Genomic DNA, 18,993 nt, shown 5'->3' on the forward strand with positions numbered 1-18,993 from the left:
GATGATTGTCGTGAAATTGACTCATTTAAAACACAGGGGTAAAGGGATGGGTCATCTAACTTTGAAAGGTAGGTGAACTAGAGCCTGGTGGAAGCAGCCTTGTTGCGTTCACCATTCTATATCACTTCACATGTCAAAACAGGAAGGTGAACACAGCTATTTGGCTGGTTCCACCGCGCTGTGAACTATCAATTTATTTACCAAATACAGTTTTATCCTAAAATACTACCATCTCAAAAATGGGATAGTTGTACAAAACACAAGCCCTATAAGCCATTACTGTGTGAGTTGCACTCACAGAGCCCAGTGCTATGTTAAGAGAATTACCAGGCAAACTAAAACAAGGAGGAATGACAAGGAGGCACTTAGTAAGGGCATGCGTACATTCTTTGGCAGACGGCTTACATTTTTCCTTCGCCTGGCCCTATTACAATCAAGCCTTATCTAAAAATGGCTGCTGGGACAGGGACTGGCTCAAGGAGCCGTAGTCCACTGGGGTGAAGAAACAGTCAATAAAGTTGCAGAGGTTGAATGGCCCAGGGGGACACACAGGAAATCCTCTCAATGTTATCAGGCGAGCACAGGGACCTGGGGCTGTCCGAGCTACAAGGCTAACATGAGGAGGAAGTGAGCAGCACAGACAAAAATGGGGACAAAGCCAAAGACTAGTTTTCACCCAGCAACAAATCAGAGAGAGAATAGATTTGAAAACACAATGGAATGTAGAGGGGGAGGTGTGTGTTTCAATCAAGCGTGCAGTTATAAATATATTTTTTTTTAAGTTTCCATACGCCAGGAGGTAGTTAAGTCCTAATGTGCAGGTGACCGTTCAGCCTCCTTGGTTTTGTAAAAATAAGGGACTGAAAAAGCCTGGCCCATCAAGGACGTGTCAGGATCATGTAGCTTATGTTCTGCCTATTTCCTCAAAAACAATGTCAGAGGAACTTGGAGCTAAAGAGGGAAGAAACTTTTACTTTTCAATAGAATAATGAATGAAGTGGACCTTGACAATATCCTCCCCATACTTAGAGCAAAAAAAACATACTACCTTAGAAAGTCGTTGGTATTCTAACTTGACTTTCTATTCCCCTTGAATGTAAACACCGCAACACTTGGGCCAAGTCAAGTCAAATCTCAGCCTACAGGGAGGAGGTCAATGACCTGGCAGTGTGGTGCCAGAACAACAACCTCTCTCTCAACGTCAGTAAGACCAAGGAGCTGATTATGGACTACAGGAAACAGGGGCAAGCACACTCCCCCATCCACATTCCTCGGTGTCCAAATCACTGAAGTAATTCAAATGGTCCAAACACGCGCACAGTAGTGAAGAAGGCATGACAGTGCCTCTTCCCCCCTCAGGAGGTTGAAAAAGTTTGGCATGGGCCCTCAAATCTTTAAACGGTTCTACAGCTGCACCATTGAGAGCATATTGACTGGCTGCATCACTGCCTGGTACGGCGATAGCACAGTCTTTGATCGCATGGCGCTAGAGAGTGTGGTGGAGACAGCCCAGTACATTACTGGGGCCGAGCTCCCTACCATCCAGGACATCTATATCAGGCGGTGTGGTAGGAAGGCCTGGAAAATCATTAGACTCAACCACTCAAGTCAGACTATTCCCTCTGCTTCCGCACGGCAAGCGGTACCGGTGCATCAAGTCTGGCACCAACAGGCTCTTGAACAGCTTCTATCCCCAAGCAATAAGACTGATAAATAGCTAACAAAATAGCTACACAGACTATTCTGAATCAATCTTGTATCCTCATTGACCTTTTTATTTTTGTATCTACACACACTCACAGGGCCCTACACACTCACAGGGCCCTACACACACACTCCATGATTTGCTCACTCACACAACATGCACGTACATTTATACTGACCCTACACACACCCACCCACTCACATACAAGCTGCTGCTACTCTGTTAATCTTATATCCTGATGCCTAGTCCCCTTATTCAATACATATCTACCTCCATCACTCCAGTATCCCTGCACATTGTAAATATAGTATTGGAACTGTCCCTGTATATAGTATGCTTACTTAGTTATTGTGTTCTTCATACCTCTTCTCATTTCTCGTGTTTTTTTCCCTAGTAATACATTGTTATTGATTATTGCATTGCTGGGTTTTGAGTTTGCAACAAAGGCATTTCACTGTACTTGTGCACGCATAAGACATTAAAACTTGAAACTAAGTCTTCACCCTTATGGCTTAGTTACACCTATCCGATTCAGCTCTGCCAAAACACCTGTGTTGTTTTCAGCACAGGTTGCCTACCTCTTTGTCGGTCTTGAGCAGGCTGTCAGTGGACGGAGTGCCCAGGGTCACCCCCAGGGGTTTAACCACTGCATTGGCCACATCGCGCCCAACTGCAGGAGGGTACGAGTGAAGGACACTCAGGTGGCCCTGGTCGCTCTGCACCACCAGGTGCAGAGACCTCCACTCCGAGTACATGGTGGTGGCGTTCGCTTCTACTGGGTCCGATTGCTACCTGTGTATACAGAGAGGGGTTGAGTCAGAATAACTACAGAGTGGACTGATGGGTGGAGTCAGAATATAGGGAAACTACAGAGTGGACTGATGGCTCCAGCCTGAAGCAGACTTGGTTGTAGCTGTTTGTAACTTGAAAAAACACCCATAACATATAAAGTGGACCCTGAATCAGACTTCGATGTAGGTGGTTGTAACTTGAATAAAACATCATAACCATTACATATACTGAACTAAATATTAAAACGCAACATGCAACTATTCCAAAGATTTTACTGAGTTACAGTTCATAAGGTAATCAGTCAATTGAAATAGATTCATTAAGCCCTAATCTATGGATTTTACATGATTGGGCAAGGGCGCAGCCATGGGTGGGCATACAGTGCATTCAGAAAGTCAAAGGCACATGACAGCCCACTTGAAGTTTGCCAAAAGGCACCTTAAGACTCTCAGACCATGAGAAACAAGATTCTCTGGTCTGATGAAACCAGGATTGAACTCTTTGGCCTGAATGCCAAGCGTCACGTCTAGAGGAAACCTGGCACCATCCCTACGGTGAAGCATGGTGGTGGCAGCATCATGCTGTGTGGATGGTTTTCAGCGGCAGGGACTGGGAGACTAGTCAGGATCGAGGGAAAGAAGAATAAAGCAAAGTACAGAAAGATCCTTGATGAAAACCTGCTCCAGAGTGCTCAGGACCTCAGACTGGGGCCAAGGTTCACCCTCCAACAGGACAACAAACCTAAGCACACAGCCAAGACAACACAGGAGTGGCTTCAGGAAAAGTCTCTGAATGTCCTTGAGTGGCCCAGCCAGAGCCCGGACGTGAACCCAATCGAATATCTCTGGAGAGACCTGAAAATAGCTGTGCAGTGACGCTCCCCATCCAACCTGACAGAGCTTGAGAGGATCTGCAGAGAAGAATGTGAGAAACTCCCCAAATACTGGTGTGCCAAGCTTGTAGCATCATACCCAAGAAGACTTGAGGCTAGAGTCTCTGCCAAGGGTGCTTCAACAAAGTACTGAGTAAAGGGTCTGAATACTTATACAAAATGTACATAAGTTTCCCAAAAATTATAAAAACCTGTTTTCACTTTATCATTATGGGGTATTGTGTGTAGATTGAGGGGGGGAGACGATCTAATCCATTTTAGAATAAGGCTATAACAAAATGTAGAAAAAGTCAAGGGGTCTGAATACTTTCCGAATGACCTTTTCATGTAGCTTGAAAAGTCAACATATGTCAAAGGCGAACTATGTGTGATAAGGCACATTTGAAGTAGACTAACGCTGTGCATAGGCGCTAGATATATAACAAGTTAACATTGAACTGAAGAGAGCCTTGGCCTGTTATTTCCAGAATGATCTGAATAGAATGTTGACAGAAAGGGCTTCACTGAGTGCCAAAATTCTCACTTGAACTGGACTGACCACCTGCACTGACTCTCCACACCTTAGCACACATGGACTCACGCAGATATACAGTACACTCATCCACACACACCACAACTGCTGCTACCAGACTCTTACATTATGCATTACTTAGTAATAATAATAAAACACTTGACCTCCAATCCCCAAAACACATAAAAATGTGACTATAAATTTAGTTAAAAGCTTATGAGAAAATGTTTATTCTATTCTACTATGCCATTTACTTTATGTTCATATTTTTATCTATTATTATGGCATTGTTGAGAAGGAACCTGCGAGTGAGCATTTTATTGGACGGTACCATGTGTATCCTGTACAGACCACTAATATAAGGGACATCAAACAAATCAGGCTGTGCAGCCAATATGCTCTAGTCTAGAGCACTTGGGTAAACTGTGTTTGAGAGCATTTTTAAACTCTCTAAATGGTTAAAACGAGAAAGATATTGTTGTTGCAATACACTATCATCCATATTCAGTTATTGTATATTGTGCTAATTTCCTTAATGTGGACAGTTTGTGTTACTACCTTGCACAAGCTTGTATTTTTCACCCCTTAAAAATTTAGTGGAATTACACATGCTTTTTACCTCAGATTGCTGATGTTTGTATAAAAGTTTATAGACATCATGACATAACATGCTGACCAGACCGCACACGTGCATTGATTTTGTACCCCCACACCAGACACGATCAGGACACGCAGGTTGAAATATAAAAACAAACTCTGAACCAACTATATTCATTTGGGGACAGGTCGAAAAGCATTAAAAATGTATGGCAATTTAGCTAGTTAGCTTGCTGTTGCTAGCTAATTTGTCCTGGGATATAAACATTGGGTTGTTATTTTACCTGACATGCACAAAGTCCTCTACTCCGACAATTAATCAACAGATAAAACGGTCAACCGAGTTCTTTTCTAGTAATCTCTCCTCCTTCGGGCTTCTTCTTATTCATCTTTGGGATTTATATGGCGGTAGGCAACCAACTTTAAGGTGCATTACCACAACCGACTGGCCTGGAGTGTAGACCTCAGTTTCTTTCAATCACCCATGTGGGTATATGCTCCTAAAAACCAATGAGGAGATGGCACGTGGGTATATGCTCCTAAAAAACAATGAGGAGAAGCATGACTTGCAGCGCATCGAGTGTCACAAATAGAACCAAGTTCTATAACAGCGCCTGGCTACGCAGACGCTCGTGAACAATGTTGTTGTAATGATTGAACAACATGTATGTGTTCATTTATTTTGCAACGCACGCAACGGGTCAGGTCTGGTCAGCATGTAAGATTGATTGCTTAAAATAGATAAATATCTTTGGTTTTGTACCATTGATTTAGTCACACACTCTGCGATGCTCAGGACTTAGAACGCAGAGTTAATGAAATGGCATGGACAATTCGTTATGGTCGCTCTATAAGAAGTTGCTGGCCACACACCAATACATGGATTTGACGGTCAAACTTAAACCGTTGTCACTGTTGAGATCCTGTGCCGCGTCGTGATTATTTTAAGTTAACAGAAAAAGTAGTCTGTTCTCTTTTCCGTGATGGCAGCCTCTTGAAATCAACATTCCAAAATCCAGATTTATGTCACCCTGATCTGTTTCACCTGTCTTCGTGCTTGTCTCGACCCCCCTCCAGGTGTCGACCATCTTCCAAATATCCCCTGTGTATTTATACCCGTGTTCTCTGTTTGTCTGTTGCCAGTTCGTCTTGTCAGGTCTTACCAGTGTGCTTTCCGGTCTTCCTTTTTCTCAAGTTCTGTTTCCTAGTTGTTTTCCCGGTTCTGACTATTCTGCCTGCCCTGACCCCGAGCCTACCTGCTGTCCTGTACCTGCCTGACTGACTGACCTGATCACGAACCCCTGCCTGTCCTCAACCTGCCCTTTGCCTGACCCGTGTTTACAATAAATATCTGAGAACTGTACTATCCGCCTCCTGTGTCTGCATATCCTGAGTCGTGATAATATAAGCCTTCTACAAGTTCTCATCTAACCAACCATGTACAGGTTATTCTAAGTTTCCGTGTGGCCTTTGAAAAGTGTTAAACAGCGCTACATCCCAAACATCTGCCCCCTGTTCTATTGATTTCAGTGTAATATTGAAGGAAATGATTAACAAAAAAAATTGTTGCATTACACTTACCATGTTGGCGAACCACTTGACTCAAAATGCCTTGTCAACAGGAAGCAGCGACAGCATAATTTTCAACTTCAGTTTTAAGAATATAAATTGAATTTTCCACATTATTTAATGGGCCTAGTGAAGCAGAGTCCCCACTTTAAATCTTTGACAAATGCATTATTTTTATTATTATGAACACGACTCCTCTTACACCATTTAAGCTAGAAATGCCATTTAAACATGTAGACTGGTCTGGATTGAGTTGATTACATACATTTTTTTTTTTTTAAATATACTTTTTAAACTATTAAACGTTGTCCATCTTCATCCACGTTCATGGGACTTTTTCAACATTCTAAATCTCCCTATTGTGACATCACTTCCAACATTCTATTCACTGTAAATTCAATTTTTGACACAAGTCAGAAACTTTGACCACTTTGTCAACAACTTAGACAAAAAGTTAGAGGGTATGACATCTTGGTCTACTTCCCTTCTAATCAAATCTGAAATTGGAACAGAATTATCTGGTACCAAGAAAACGTTAGTTGTTTTAGTAACCGCATCAACATTTTCTGTAACTTTTTATACAAATCTGAAATCGTAACGAAATAGGTTGTTACCAATAAAATGTCACAATAAGGTACAGAGCATTCTATTTTCCTACTGGGGGGCAAGGAGACCCGCAGCTCCGCTAAAACCATTGACAACTGCGTGCCATTTTCAAGGGGTTATTAAATAAATGTTAACTATTTGGTTGTAATATCATCTGCTCTTGAAGAGCATAGTCAGAACTCTGCATCCTTTTCTTGATCAGGAAACATATATTGAGCATGTCACTTCAAATATGTGAGGGTAGCCTCACAATATCAGTCCCCATTAATTGGATATTTGAGTGATATAACATAAAAGTGACCTATACCTAACAAGTATGACTGGTTTAGATACATTTCCCATCCTTTGCTAGGTCTGCCTGTCAAGCAGTAGAGTGGCGCATTTACCGAAGTAACATTACTGTTAGCTGAAAATGTTTACATAGTGGTAAGTAGACCTAATGTACTTTTTTCTCCAACCAACATAGGCCTAACTAGCAAAGTTACTAACATTATCCCCTTTTCAACATTATTTTTAATAGTGTTTTATCACAATTGCTGCTAATAGACACGTGCTCCATCAATCAATGTAGCCTGTCAAATTGGCTAGCTAGCTAGCTAGCTAGCTAATAACAGATCACATCAATATGGCTAGATAACAAGCTAACTTTCAGGGGAGAAATTAGATGGCTATATCCAAAACTAGTTTGATTTGCTTGCCATCCATAGTGGTGATGACAGTAGTCCCTGACAACTTTAGCAGGATGATGTCTTGCACATTCATCTTCTGCACATCCTACCATTCCAGTGTTTAATTGCTATATTGTAATTATTTCGCCACCCTGGCCTATTGCCTTACCCTCTCTTATCCTACCTCATTTGCACGTGCTGTATATTTTTCTACTGTATTATTGATTGCATGTTTGTTCATTCCATGTGTAACTCTGTTGTTGTACGTGTCGAACTGCTTTTCTTCATCTTGGCCAGGTCGCAGTTGCAAATGAGAACTTGTTCTCAACTAGCCTACCTGGTTAAATAAAGGTGAAATAAAATAAACAAAATGTCTAGCTCTTTCCAAAAAGCCTAACCTCTGATGAAGCAAGCCAAAATGGATCTGGCTGCCCTCACGTACCTGAAAATACATGATCAATTGATGTCAGCACAATAAATGTTTGTCTGGAGCTTCATGAAATGGGTTTCCATGGCCAAGCAGCCACACGCACACACAAGCCTAAGATCACAATGTGCAATGTCAAGCTTCGGCTGGTGTGGTGTAAAGCTCGCCACCATTAGACTCTGGAGCGGTCAAAACTAATTCTCTAGGGTGATGAATCACGCTTCACCATCTGGCAATCAGACAGACGAATCAGGTTTGGCGGGTGCGAGGAGAACACTACCTGCCTGAATGCATATTGCCAACTGTAAAGTTTGGCGGAGGAAGAATAATGGTCGGGGGCTGTTTTTCATAGATTGCGCTAGGCCCCTTAGTTCTAGTGAAGGGAACTCTTAATGCTACAGCATTCAATTACATTCTAGACAATTCTGTGCTTCCAACTTTGTGGCAACAGTTTGGGGAAGGCCCTTTCCTGTTCAGCATGACAATGCCCCTGTGCACAAAGCGAGGTCCATACGGAAATTGTTTGTCGAGATTGGTGTGGAAGAACTTGACTGGCTTGCACAGAGTCCTGACCTCAACTCCATCAAATACTTTTGGGATGCCGACTGGGAGTCAGGCCTAATCGCTCGACATCAGTGCCCAACCTCACTAATGCTCTTGTGGCTGAATGGAAACAAGTCCCCGAAGCAATGTTCCAACATCTAGTGGAAAGCCTTCCCAGAAGAGTGGAGGCTGTTATAGCAGCAAAGGGGGGGGTGGGTGGGGTCAACTCCATGATAATGCCCATGATTTTGGAATGAGATGTTCGACAAACAGGTGTCCACATTTTGGCCATGTAGTGTAGTTGTCAATGGTTTTATCAGAGCTGGGGGTCTCCTTGTCACCCAGCAGCCAAATCGAACACTATTGTGATGTTTTATTGTTAACAACCTATTATCTGGTACCGATAAAACGTTACAGCTGTTTTAGTAACCACATCAACTACATTTTCACAAACATTTTTATAAACAACTGACATTTTGACCACTTTCCCAACAAGGTAGACAGTATGACATCCCCGTCTACTTCTAAGCTATTCAAATCTGTCATCGGAACGTCTGCTACGGATCTAACGATACAGCTGTTTTATTAACTGCATTACTACCCCCCCACAAACTGCCATTTTGACCACTACCCCAAAAAGCCAGAGACTAACAGTGTATGGAAGCTTCCTCTACTTCTATGCCTTCCAAATCAGAAAGCCAAACATGAATAGCTTCAACCAATCAAGAGTTGGAGCCGTTTTAGTAGCCCATCAACTGCTTTCATTAGATGCAGTGTCAGAAGCTAGCGGATTCATTACCGACCAACAACAACCACAAATTACAATAAATCTACACCACATTTTGAAGTTCACTTTCCTTGCTTTGTCTAACACTATGATGAATCTAGAAAATAGGTTGTGGGTCAGAATACAGTATTTATTTATAGCACAAATGTTTGTTAGCATGTTTCTCACACTGGCTTTAGTCATGAGGGAGCATGCTTGCCAAGGCAACTGCAGGGTGGTTGCCTAGCAACAAGTGACTCAGAGGAAGACAACTTCTTCATAGCAACAACTGTAGTTTAGACACTGACCACAACTACTTACCAAAACACAACCTAGCACTACTGGCCACAACCACACAATTACTTATCACAATTAATGAACCGCACCGCTACTTATCAAACCTACTGACCACAAAACTAATGACCACAATCACAACTATTGACCACAACTACTGACCACAACACCTACTTATCAAAACTACTAACCATAACGACTGGCCACTACCACAACTAATGAAACATCTTACCAAAACGACTGACCCACAAAACAAATGACCACAACTACTGACCATGTCCAAACTGTAGGGCCCAAAGAACCAGCAACACAACTACTGACCACAACCACTGCTCTGCACTAGCTCTGGTCCTGGTTGTAGCTAGCTAGCTCTGGTTCATACCAGCTCTGATCTAGCTCTGGTCTGCACTATAAATTACAACAACTTAAATATGCCTACATTTGTATATAATACAATTATTGTTGGAGGGTAACTCTTGAACCTTTCAAGCAAGAAACACCAAACCCAACTTTCACAGGCTATCCTATCAACCAACATTTTCATCTACCTACTTCTTCAACTACAGCGAGTCACCACCACTACGGACACTACCACTACTATAAGTTATTTAAAAACCATACAAACTTTAAAACAAGCTCACAAGTACACCACATTTTCTTCAGAAAATTTACTTTTTAGTGATCCATGTTAGCCTAAACAGTCTATTTATTAGATAGACCTACTGATAGCTATCCTCCATAGTTTTTCACCTAACACAAAAATACATTTAAAGAGCTGGCATCACTAGATGCACCATCATATGCATCTCCACAGATAATAACCTAAAACATTCTTATCACTACATAATTGTTCAACTAAAATCAAACTTAATTTACCCTGAACGTTTTACAAAAGTAAATCGTGCATTTATTTATCTGAAACCCACAGAATGAAGTGTTGTCCACATAATCCTACTTTTTATTCCCATTTTGTGACAGATGGCTTTGTCCTATGCCTTCCTTCTTTCAGTTCACACGCAATAACCATATCTTAGACATTTTTGTGATCTAACTGCCACACAATCCAAAGTAATAAGGTTGATATAGTAGTCTATTAAAGTAATGGGACCAATTATTTTACTAAATTTAACGTTGACTATATGTAACTGCTTTGCTTTAAATAAACGTCTTTCATGACCACCAAAACAATTGTAAAGAGCTAAAAACAAGCCCCGCAACTTTACTTGTAAAGTTACCATCTAGTTTACAACGGTATTGTACTAAATTAGGTAAAAACTGCTGAATCAGTCAACAAACGTGCTGCGCTGGATTTATTTTGATGATATACCAGAAATCACTAAAACTGATTTGCCCTGCCTACGAATACAACTTTGCATGCGCCAAGGAGTGGACTGGAGACACGCACTGTTCAGGTGCACAGCCGTAAAAGGTCATCACGCAGTAAAAAGTATTATTGAAAAGCATAGAAGACATGCACAGCAATAACTTAGTGCACATTTACATCTAGAGATAGCTTGCTATTAGCTAGGTCAGCCTAAAAACGAACTAGTTGTAAGTAAAACATTAACTAGCCAACAGAATGTGTTATGACTCAAGGTTGTTGGCTAGCTAGTTAATTCGATTTTGCCTATCTATGTAAAAAAAAAAAATTTTAATTACATTTTTTTTTTTTAAAGCCTGACAACTACATGATAAACTTCGAGAAATCAGTCCCAGATTGAACGAGCCACCCACTGGCTGTTTTGTTCAACTACTAACGATAGCTAGCTAACGTTACTACTTGAAACGTTCTGGTTAGCCCGAACGTTGGACGCTGGCTAGCACACACATCAACGCACAGAAATGGTCAGGTCAAACTAGCTCTGGTTCAGGCAGGAAAGTCCAGTTAGCTAGCTGGAAAGTGAAACAAACGTTTTCAACAGGCGGGAGTTATCTAGGTCTCCATGTAATGGAACATTAACGCGTTAACGTTAGTTGGTTTACAAAATAAGCATTACTTATGGCATGTAGCTAGCATAGTCGAAACTGCATAGAATGCATGGCTAGTATAGGCAACTTAGTACGCTGTCACAACCCGTTGACACAGGAAAGCTGGCTAGTAAGCAAGTTTGAACCAACTAGCTAAGCTAACGTTGTGTGAAGCGGTGTGAACTCGATTCCCTTGTCTCACTGTTATTGTAGGCCGCATTAGCTAGATAGTTGGCTAAGCTAGTTAATGAAAACAAGACTAAGACAGCTGGCTATGTGTTGCTATTTACCTGTGTCAGAGGGAAAGACTGTCATATCAACCGTCCGTATTCTCAGCAAACTTTACAGTACAAACGAGGATATAGCAGAACCATATTTGAAGTAAATCAACATCCAGTGACAAGCATAGCTACATTTGCACCGACGTCATCCAGTTGACGGCTAGCCTGACCACTGAACTGTGTCGGTCACACATCTCATGACTTTTAAAAAAAGCTGGGGGGAAAAGGAAGGTTGTTGTAATAATAAAATACTTCTCAGAATGTGCACAATATTTTACACACAAAAAATAAAGAAGCCTAGAATCGACAGTTTAATAACGTTTCTCAAAACAGTTTAATTATGAGCTGTGTAGCCCTTTAAATGTACCCGTTCATAATATTATTCAGCTCAAATGCGCCCTCTATTGGATTTGACCTGTCCATGATGAAAAGGCTCTAAGAAGTGAAATAAGGAAATATGCTATCGAAGAAGAAAAGGAAACTAGGGAATTAGGAAAGGAAAGGAAGCACACAAAGGATATGAGGAAAGGAGGAACATTTGCTAGGAAAGAACAGGAAAGGGAGCTAGAAAAGATAAGAGAAGTGTGAAAAGCTTGGAATCCTTGAAAACTCAAAAAAATTACAAAAATAACTTCACAAATAAAAAAAGATTCTCTCAATGTTAGTTGTTTTACCATTGATGTCCGCTGAGGTTTTTCGTAGAACACAGCGAGTGTTTTTTTGTGTTCCCTCCCGAGTTTCCATTAGCTCAGGAAGTGTCATAGTTCAGGTCAATGTTCAGTGCAAAACACCTCAGTGGGAATATGTGTTAAAACAGCGCACAGTAAGTGGATCTTTTGTATTTGTCAAATTAATTTGTGGTGATATGAATGTATTTTTTCATAGGATTCCAAGAACATATTGCAGTTAGACAGAGCGTCGGGACAGTCGTAGCCTTCACATTGGCTGCGCTGTGGGCAATGGTTCAAACGAGAACCCAATGGTTGTATGGCCTTGGGTTCTCCAGAGCTATATAAGTGCCATGACTTAACTACGCTACATGCACAATAGTATGTGGGAGACCTGCTAGTAGAACATCTCATTCCAAAATCATGGGCATTAATATGGAGTTGGTCCCCCCTTTGCTGCTATAACAGCCTCCACTCTTCTGGGAAGTCTTTTCACTAGATGTTGGAACATTTCTGCTGGGACTTGCTTCCATTCAGCCACGAGCATTAATGAAGTCGTACACTGATGTTGGGTGATTAGACCTGGCTCGCAGTCGGGGTTCCAATTAAGGTGTTCGATGGGGTTGAGGTCAGGGCTCTGTGCAGGCTAGTCAAGTTCTTCCACACTGATCTCGATAAACCATTTCTGTACCCTCTCTTATGACCGAAAAGAGCTTCTAGATGTCAGGACAGCGATTACTAATCCCGTACTGGAAGAAGATTTTTCCTTTAACAAGTCAGACGCAAAGGATTTACTCCAGACACCCGACAAGGCCCTCATCCCCGTCATTCGCAGGAAAAAGAGACGGAGATATCGGGGGCGTAGGTCTGGGTGCCTTGTGAGGATCCGGCGGTGAGTGGGTAATCTGCCTTTACCATAGGTCCTATTAGTCAACGTATAGTCATTGGATAATAAAATAGATGAACTATGAGCATGTCAAATCCTACCAACGGGAACCTCTTAAGGATCGGACCCTTTTTTTCAATTTATGCCTAAAATGACATACCCAAATCTAACTGCCTGTAGCTCAGGACCTGAAGAAAGGAAATGCATATTCTTGATACCATTTGAAAGGAAACACTTTGAAGTTTGTGGAAATGTGAAACTAGTGTAGGAGAATATAACACATTAGATCTGGTAAAAGAAAATACAAGAAAAAACATGCGTTTTCTTTCCTCCATTTTTTGTTTCATCATCTTTGAAATGCAAGAGAAATGCCACAATGCATTATTCCAGCTTAGGTGCACTAGATGGCAGCTGTATATCCGCAAAGTTTTACACTGATCCAATGAACCATTCCATTTCTGTTCAAAATGTTGTATCAAGTCTGCCCAAATGTGCCTAATTGGTTAATTAATGCATTTTCAAGTTCATAACTGCACCCTCCTCAAACAATAGCATGGTATTATTGCACTGTAATAGCTACTGTAAATTGGACAGTGCAGTTAGATTAACAATAATTTAAGCTTTTTGCCAATATCAGATATGTCTATGTCCTTGGAAATGTTCTTGTTACTTACAACCTCATGCTAATCACATTAGTGCACGTTAGCTCAACCGTCCCGTGGGGGGGGACACCGATTTTACGCAGAAATTGAAAAAAAGGGTCCGATCCGTAAGAGGATTTTATAAGCTGTAGACCACACTATTTACCAAGAGAGTTTTCATCTATATTCTTTGTAGCTGTCTATTTACCACAACAAACCGATGCTGGCACTAAGACCGCACTCAATGAGCTGTATACGGCCATAAGCAAACAGGAAAACGTTCATAAAGAGGCGGCTCACGTAGTGGCCGGGGACTTTAATGCAGGGGAACTTAAATCCATTTTACCTCATTTCTACCAGCATGTTAAATGTTAAATTACTCCACACACAGAGACGCATACAAAGTTCTCCCCCGCCCTCCATTTGGCAAATCTGATCATAATTCTGTAATCCTGATTCCTGCTTACAAGCAAAAACTAAAGCAGGAAGCACCAGTGACTTGGTCAATAAAAAAGTGGTCAGATGAAGCAGATGCTAAGCTACAGGACTGTTTTGCTAGCACAGGTGGAATATGTTCCAGGATTCAGTCACTGGCTTCATCAATAAGTGCATCGATGACATCGTTCCCACAGTGATTGTACGTACATACCCCAACCAGAAGCCATGGATTACAGGCAATAGCCACACTGAGCTAAAGGGTACAGCTGCCGCTTTCAATGAGCGGGACTCTAACCCGAAAACTTATAAGAAATCCCGCTATGCACTCCAAAGAACCATCAAACAGGCAAAGCGTCAATACAGGACTAAGATTGAATCGTACTACACTGGCTCCGACGCTCGTCGGATGTGGCAGGGCTTGCAAACTATTCCAGACTATGAAGGGAACCACAGCCGCGAGCTGCCCAGTGACAAGCCTACCAGACAAGCTAAATTACTTCTATGCTCACTTCGAGACAAGTAACACTGAAACATGCATGAGAGCATCAGCTGTTCCAGATGACTGTGTGATCACGCTCTCCGTAACCAATGTGAGTAAAACATTTAAACAAGTCAACATTCACAAGGCCGCAGGGCCAGATAGATTACCAGGACGTGTACTCCGAGCATGCTCTGACCAACTGGCAAGTGTCTTCACTGACATTTTCAACCTGTGCCTGACTGAGTCTGTAATACCATCATGTTTCAAGCAGACCACCATAGTCCCTGTGCCCAAGAACACTAAGGTAACCTGCCTAAATTACTACCGACCCGTAGCACTCACGTCTGTAGCCATGAAGTGCTTTGAAAGGCTGGTCATGGCTCACATCAGCAACATTATCCCAGAAACCCTAGACCCCCACCAATTTGCATACCACCCCTACAGATCCACAGATGATGCAATCTCTATTGCACTCCACACTGCCCTTTCCCACCTGGACAAAAGGAACACCTATGTGAGAAGGCTATTCACTGACTACAGTTCAGCGTTCAACACCATGGTGCCCTCAAAGCTCATCACTAAGCTAAGGATCCTGGGACTAAACACCTCCTTCTGCAACTGGATCTTTGACTTCCTGCAGGATGCCCTCAGGTGGTAAGGGTAGGTAACAACACATCCACCACGCTGATCCGCAACATGGGGGCCCCTCAGGGGTGTGTGCTCAGTCCCCTCTTGTACTCCCTGTTCAGTCATGACTGCATGGCCAGGCATGACTCCAACACCATCATTAAGTTTGCTGATGACACAACAGTGGTAGGCCTGATCACCGACAACAACGAGACAGCCTACAGGGAGAAGGTCAGAGACCTGGCCGTGTGGTGCCAGGACAACAACCTCTCCCTCAATGTGATCAAAACAAAGGAGATGATTGTGGACTACAAAAAAAGGAGGACTGAGCACATCCCCATTCTCATTGAAAGGGCTGTAGTGGAGCAGGTTAAGAGCTTCAAGTTCCTTGGTGTCCACATCACCAACAAACTATCATGGTCTAAACACACCAAGACAGTCATGAAGAGGACACGACAAAGCCTATTCCCCCTCAGGAGACTGAACGGATTTGGCATGGGTCCTCAGATGATCAAGAAGTTCTACAGTTGCACCACCGAGAGCATCCTGACTGGTTGCATCACTGTCTGGTATGGCAACTGTTCGGCCTCCGACCGCAAGGCACTACAGAGAGTACTGCGTACGTCCCAGTACATCACTGGGGCCAAGCTTCCTGCAATCCAGGACCTCTATACCTAGCGGTGTCAGAGGAAGACCCATAAAATTGTCAAAGACTCCAGCTACCCAAGTCAAAGACTGTTCTCTCTGCTACCGCACGGCAAGCGGTACCGGAGCGCCATGTTTAGATCCAAAATACTTCTTAACAGCTTCTACCCCCAAGCCATAAGACTCCTGAACAGCTAAACAAATAGCTACCCAGACTATTTGTATTACCCCCCCCCCCCTTTTACGCTGCTGCTACTCTCTGTTTATTATCTATGCATAGTCACTTTAACTCTGCCTACATGTACGTATTACCTCAATTACCTCGACTAACCGGTGCCCCCCGCAGATTGACTCTGTACCAGTACACCTGTATTTACCCTCGCTATTGTTATTTTACTGCTGCTCTTTAATTATTAGTAAATTTTATGAGATTTTTAATGAACACTTATTTTTCTTAAAACTGCATTGTTGGTTTCGGGCTTGTAAGTAAGCAATTCACTGTAAGGTACCAAATACCAAATACCTGTTGTATTTGGCTCATGTGACAAATACAATTTGGAAAGTGCCTTCCCTAAACTGTTGCCACAAAGTTGGAAGTACAGAGTCATCTAGAATGTAATTGTACGCTGTAGAATTAAGATTTCCCTTCACTAGAACTAAGGGGGCCTAGCCCCAACCATGAAAAACAGCCCCAGACCATTATTCCTCCTTGACCAAACTTTACAGTTGACACTGTGCATTTAGGCAGGTAGCGTTCTCCTGACATCCGCCAAACCCAGATTTGTCCGTTGGACTACCAGATGGTGAAGCGTGAATCATCACTCCAGAGAACACATTTCCACTGCTCCAGAGTCCAATGGCGGCGAGCTTTACACCACACCAGCCGACGCTTGGCATTGTGCATGGTGATCTTAGGCTTGTGTACCTGCGGCTTTCAGCCATGGAAACCCATTTCATGAAGCGCCTGACGAACAGTTCTTGTGCTGACGTTGCTTCCAGAGGTAGTTTGGAACTCGGTAGTGAGTGTTGCATCCCAGTTCCAAATCATCCGACAGATGATTTTTACTGGCTACATGCTTCAGCACTCTGCTCCTAGATGTTTCCACTTCACAATAACAGCACTTACAGTTGACCGGGGCCGCTCCAGCAGGGCAGAAATTTGACGAACTGACTTGTTGGAAAGGAGGCATCCTATTTCAGTGCCACGTTGAAAGTCACTGAGCTCTTCAGTAAGGCCATTCTACTGCCAATGTTTGTCTATGGAGATTGCATGGCGGTATGCTAGATTTTATACACCTGTCAGAAACGGGTGTGGCTGAAATAGCCAAATCCACTGATTTGAAGAGATGTCCACATACCTTTTGTATACATAGTATATGTACAACACCAGCAACTAAGCAGTTCCGACCTCCTTTCATAATATCTTTAGCTGTTTGGACTAACAGATGCAAGATCATGAGTCCCACTCTCAAGCTATTTCCTGCAGCGTTATTGTCAAAATAGGATGCCACCTCAACCTTCTGCAGGCCTAGTGATGACATGTTTTTATAAATGTTATACTCAAATAATTAGCAGGATCTGGCTGCACATTCCACAGCGTGTCAGGATCCCTGTTTTAATGTAAACATTTTAATTTATTACGATCCCCATTAGCAGACGACAATGGTGACAGCTAGTCTTACTGGGATCCGACACATAACAAAAAATGCATTACAGACAAAAGACTTGACAATTTACATACATTTAAAAGTGTGTGTGTGTGTACATCTATCAGTTACACATACATGTCAGTACATACACACAACAAGTAATATACACACAATGTGATGCAAAAACATAGAGATACAGTTAAAATAAGATCAAGACCATAAACTATATTGGTTTCAACCCATAAACAGGTAGCCTCGTATTACCAGACCGATTACCACTGCAGAATGTAAGCCCACAAGACTTCTAGACGGTTGTACAAGGTTACTATCGGGGTGTAATTTCCCAGAATTTCATTCTACTGATACATGTTTTCATTATATTCTGATCTATGTTATAAAAAGTCAGGTATTGTAATTTGATTTGGCCTTTGTGTGGTATGGGGCTATCAATAGATCAAAATGATCTTTAATTAGATACAGTATGTCAGAGTTCTATTTGCTGGGTGATGTCATCCTCCTTGTATAAACATTCTCATGGACATTCTCGGTTCTTTATTATCTTTCACTGTTTTAACCAAATAAAATGTAATAATACACATATTAGGAATCACCTTGTAAAACCATCTGTAACCAGGAGATGGCGCCATGCACACACAAACCATTTTTATTTTTATTTTATTGAATATTTATTTAACTTAGCAAGTCAGTTAAGAACAAATTCTTATTTACAACGACGGCCTACTAAAAGGCAAAAGGCCTCCTGCGGGGATGCGGGCTGGGATAAAATAAAATAAAAATATAGCGCAAAATACACATCAAACAACACACATCACCAATAGTCAAAAGGAGATGAGTGCTCACTGCAGGTGGAGACAACTGTTCATTATGGCTTGTCAACATCATAACATAAGACCACACAGTTGTTTTGTTGGACACAAACCAGTGCTTAGTCAAGTTGTCTTGAAGTGGACTTTTGATGTGGTAAATAGCCTATCAACTTCCTGTGTAATTTCCAAAGATGGAATCTCAGTTACCTAATGTTGTTATGGATGGTGTAGCTCATGCAATAAGCAGGTCACCAAAGATCTAGATCTTGTCTACATAGACCATACAACAAAATGCAATATTCCATACAACCCTGTTGACCTTGTGTTGTTGGTCCTTGTCCCCAAACAGGGACATAACTACATTTGATTTGTTGGAGCACATTGTAGTTGAACCCGTCAAAGACAGAGAATCAGATTTGGTCCTGTATGCCCTTGGGTGTATTCTTGTGATGGGCAGGCACGTGACGGGTTAAAGGCTTGTCATATAAATCAAGTGGAATCACTTCAGAGGT

At 42.1% G+C, this 18,993-nt stretch overlaps 1 protein-coding gene across 6 annotated transcripts in view; it reads right to left on the minus strand.

Annotated features, from left to right (window-relative positions):
- The window catches only part of LOC120065439 (ral GTPase-activating protein subunit beta-like), a 57,508-nt gene extending 45,736 nt beyond the window's left edge, over positions 1-11,772 (minus strand). For all 6 annotated transcript variants that reach the window (XM_039016451.1, XM_039016455.1, XM_039016453.1 and 3 more), the window contains exons 1-2: positions 11,629-11,772; positions 2,284-2,497 (exon numbers count right to left, since the gene is read on the minus strand). In XM_039016451.1, the coding sequence (XP_038872379.1) occupies positions 2,284-2,460 (177 nt within the window). In that variant the 5' untranslated portion in view covers positions 2,461-2,497; positions 11,629-11,772. The remainder of the gene's footprint in view (positions 1-2,283; positions 2,498-11,628) is intronic.
- Between the last annotated feature and the right edge of the window lie 7,221 nt (positions 11,773-18,993).

Source organism: Salvelinus namaycush, chromosome 20 (genome assembly GCF_016432855.1).
Source record: "Salvelinus namaycush isolate Seneca chromosome 20, SaNama_1.0, whole genome shotgun sequence".
Classification (NCBI taxonomy): domain Eukaryota; kingdom Metazoa; phylum Chordata; class Actinopteri; order Salmoniformes; family Salmonidae; genus Salvelinus; species Salvelinus namaycush.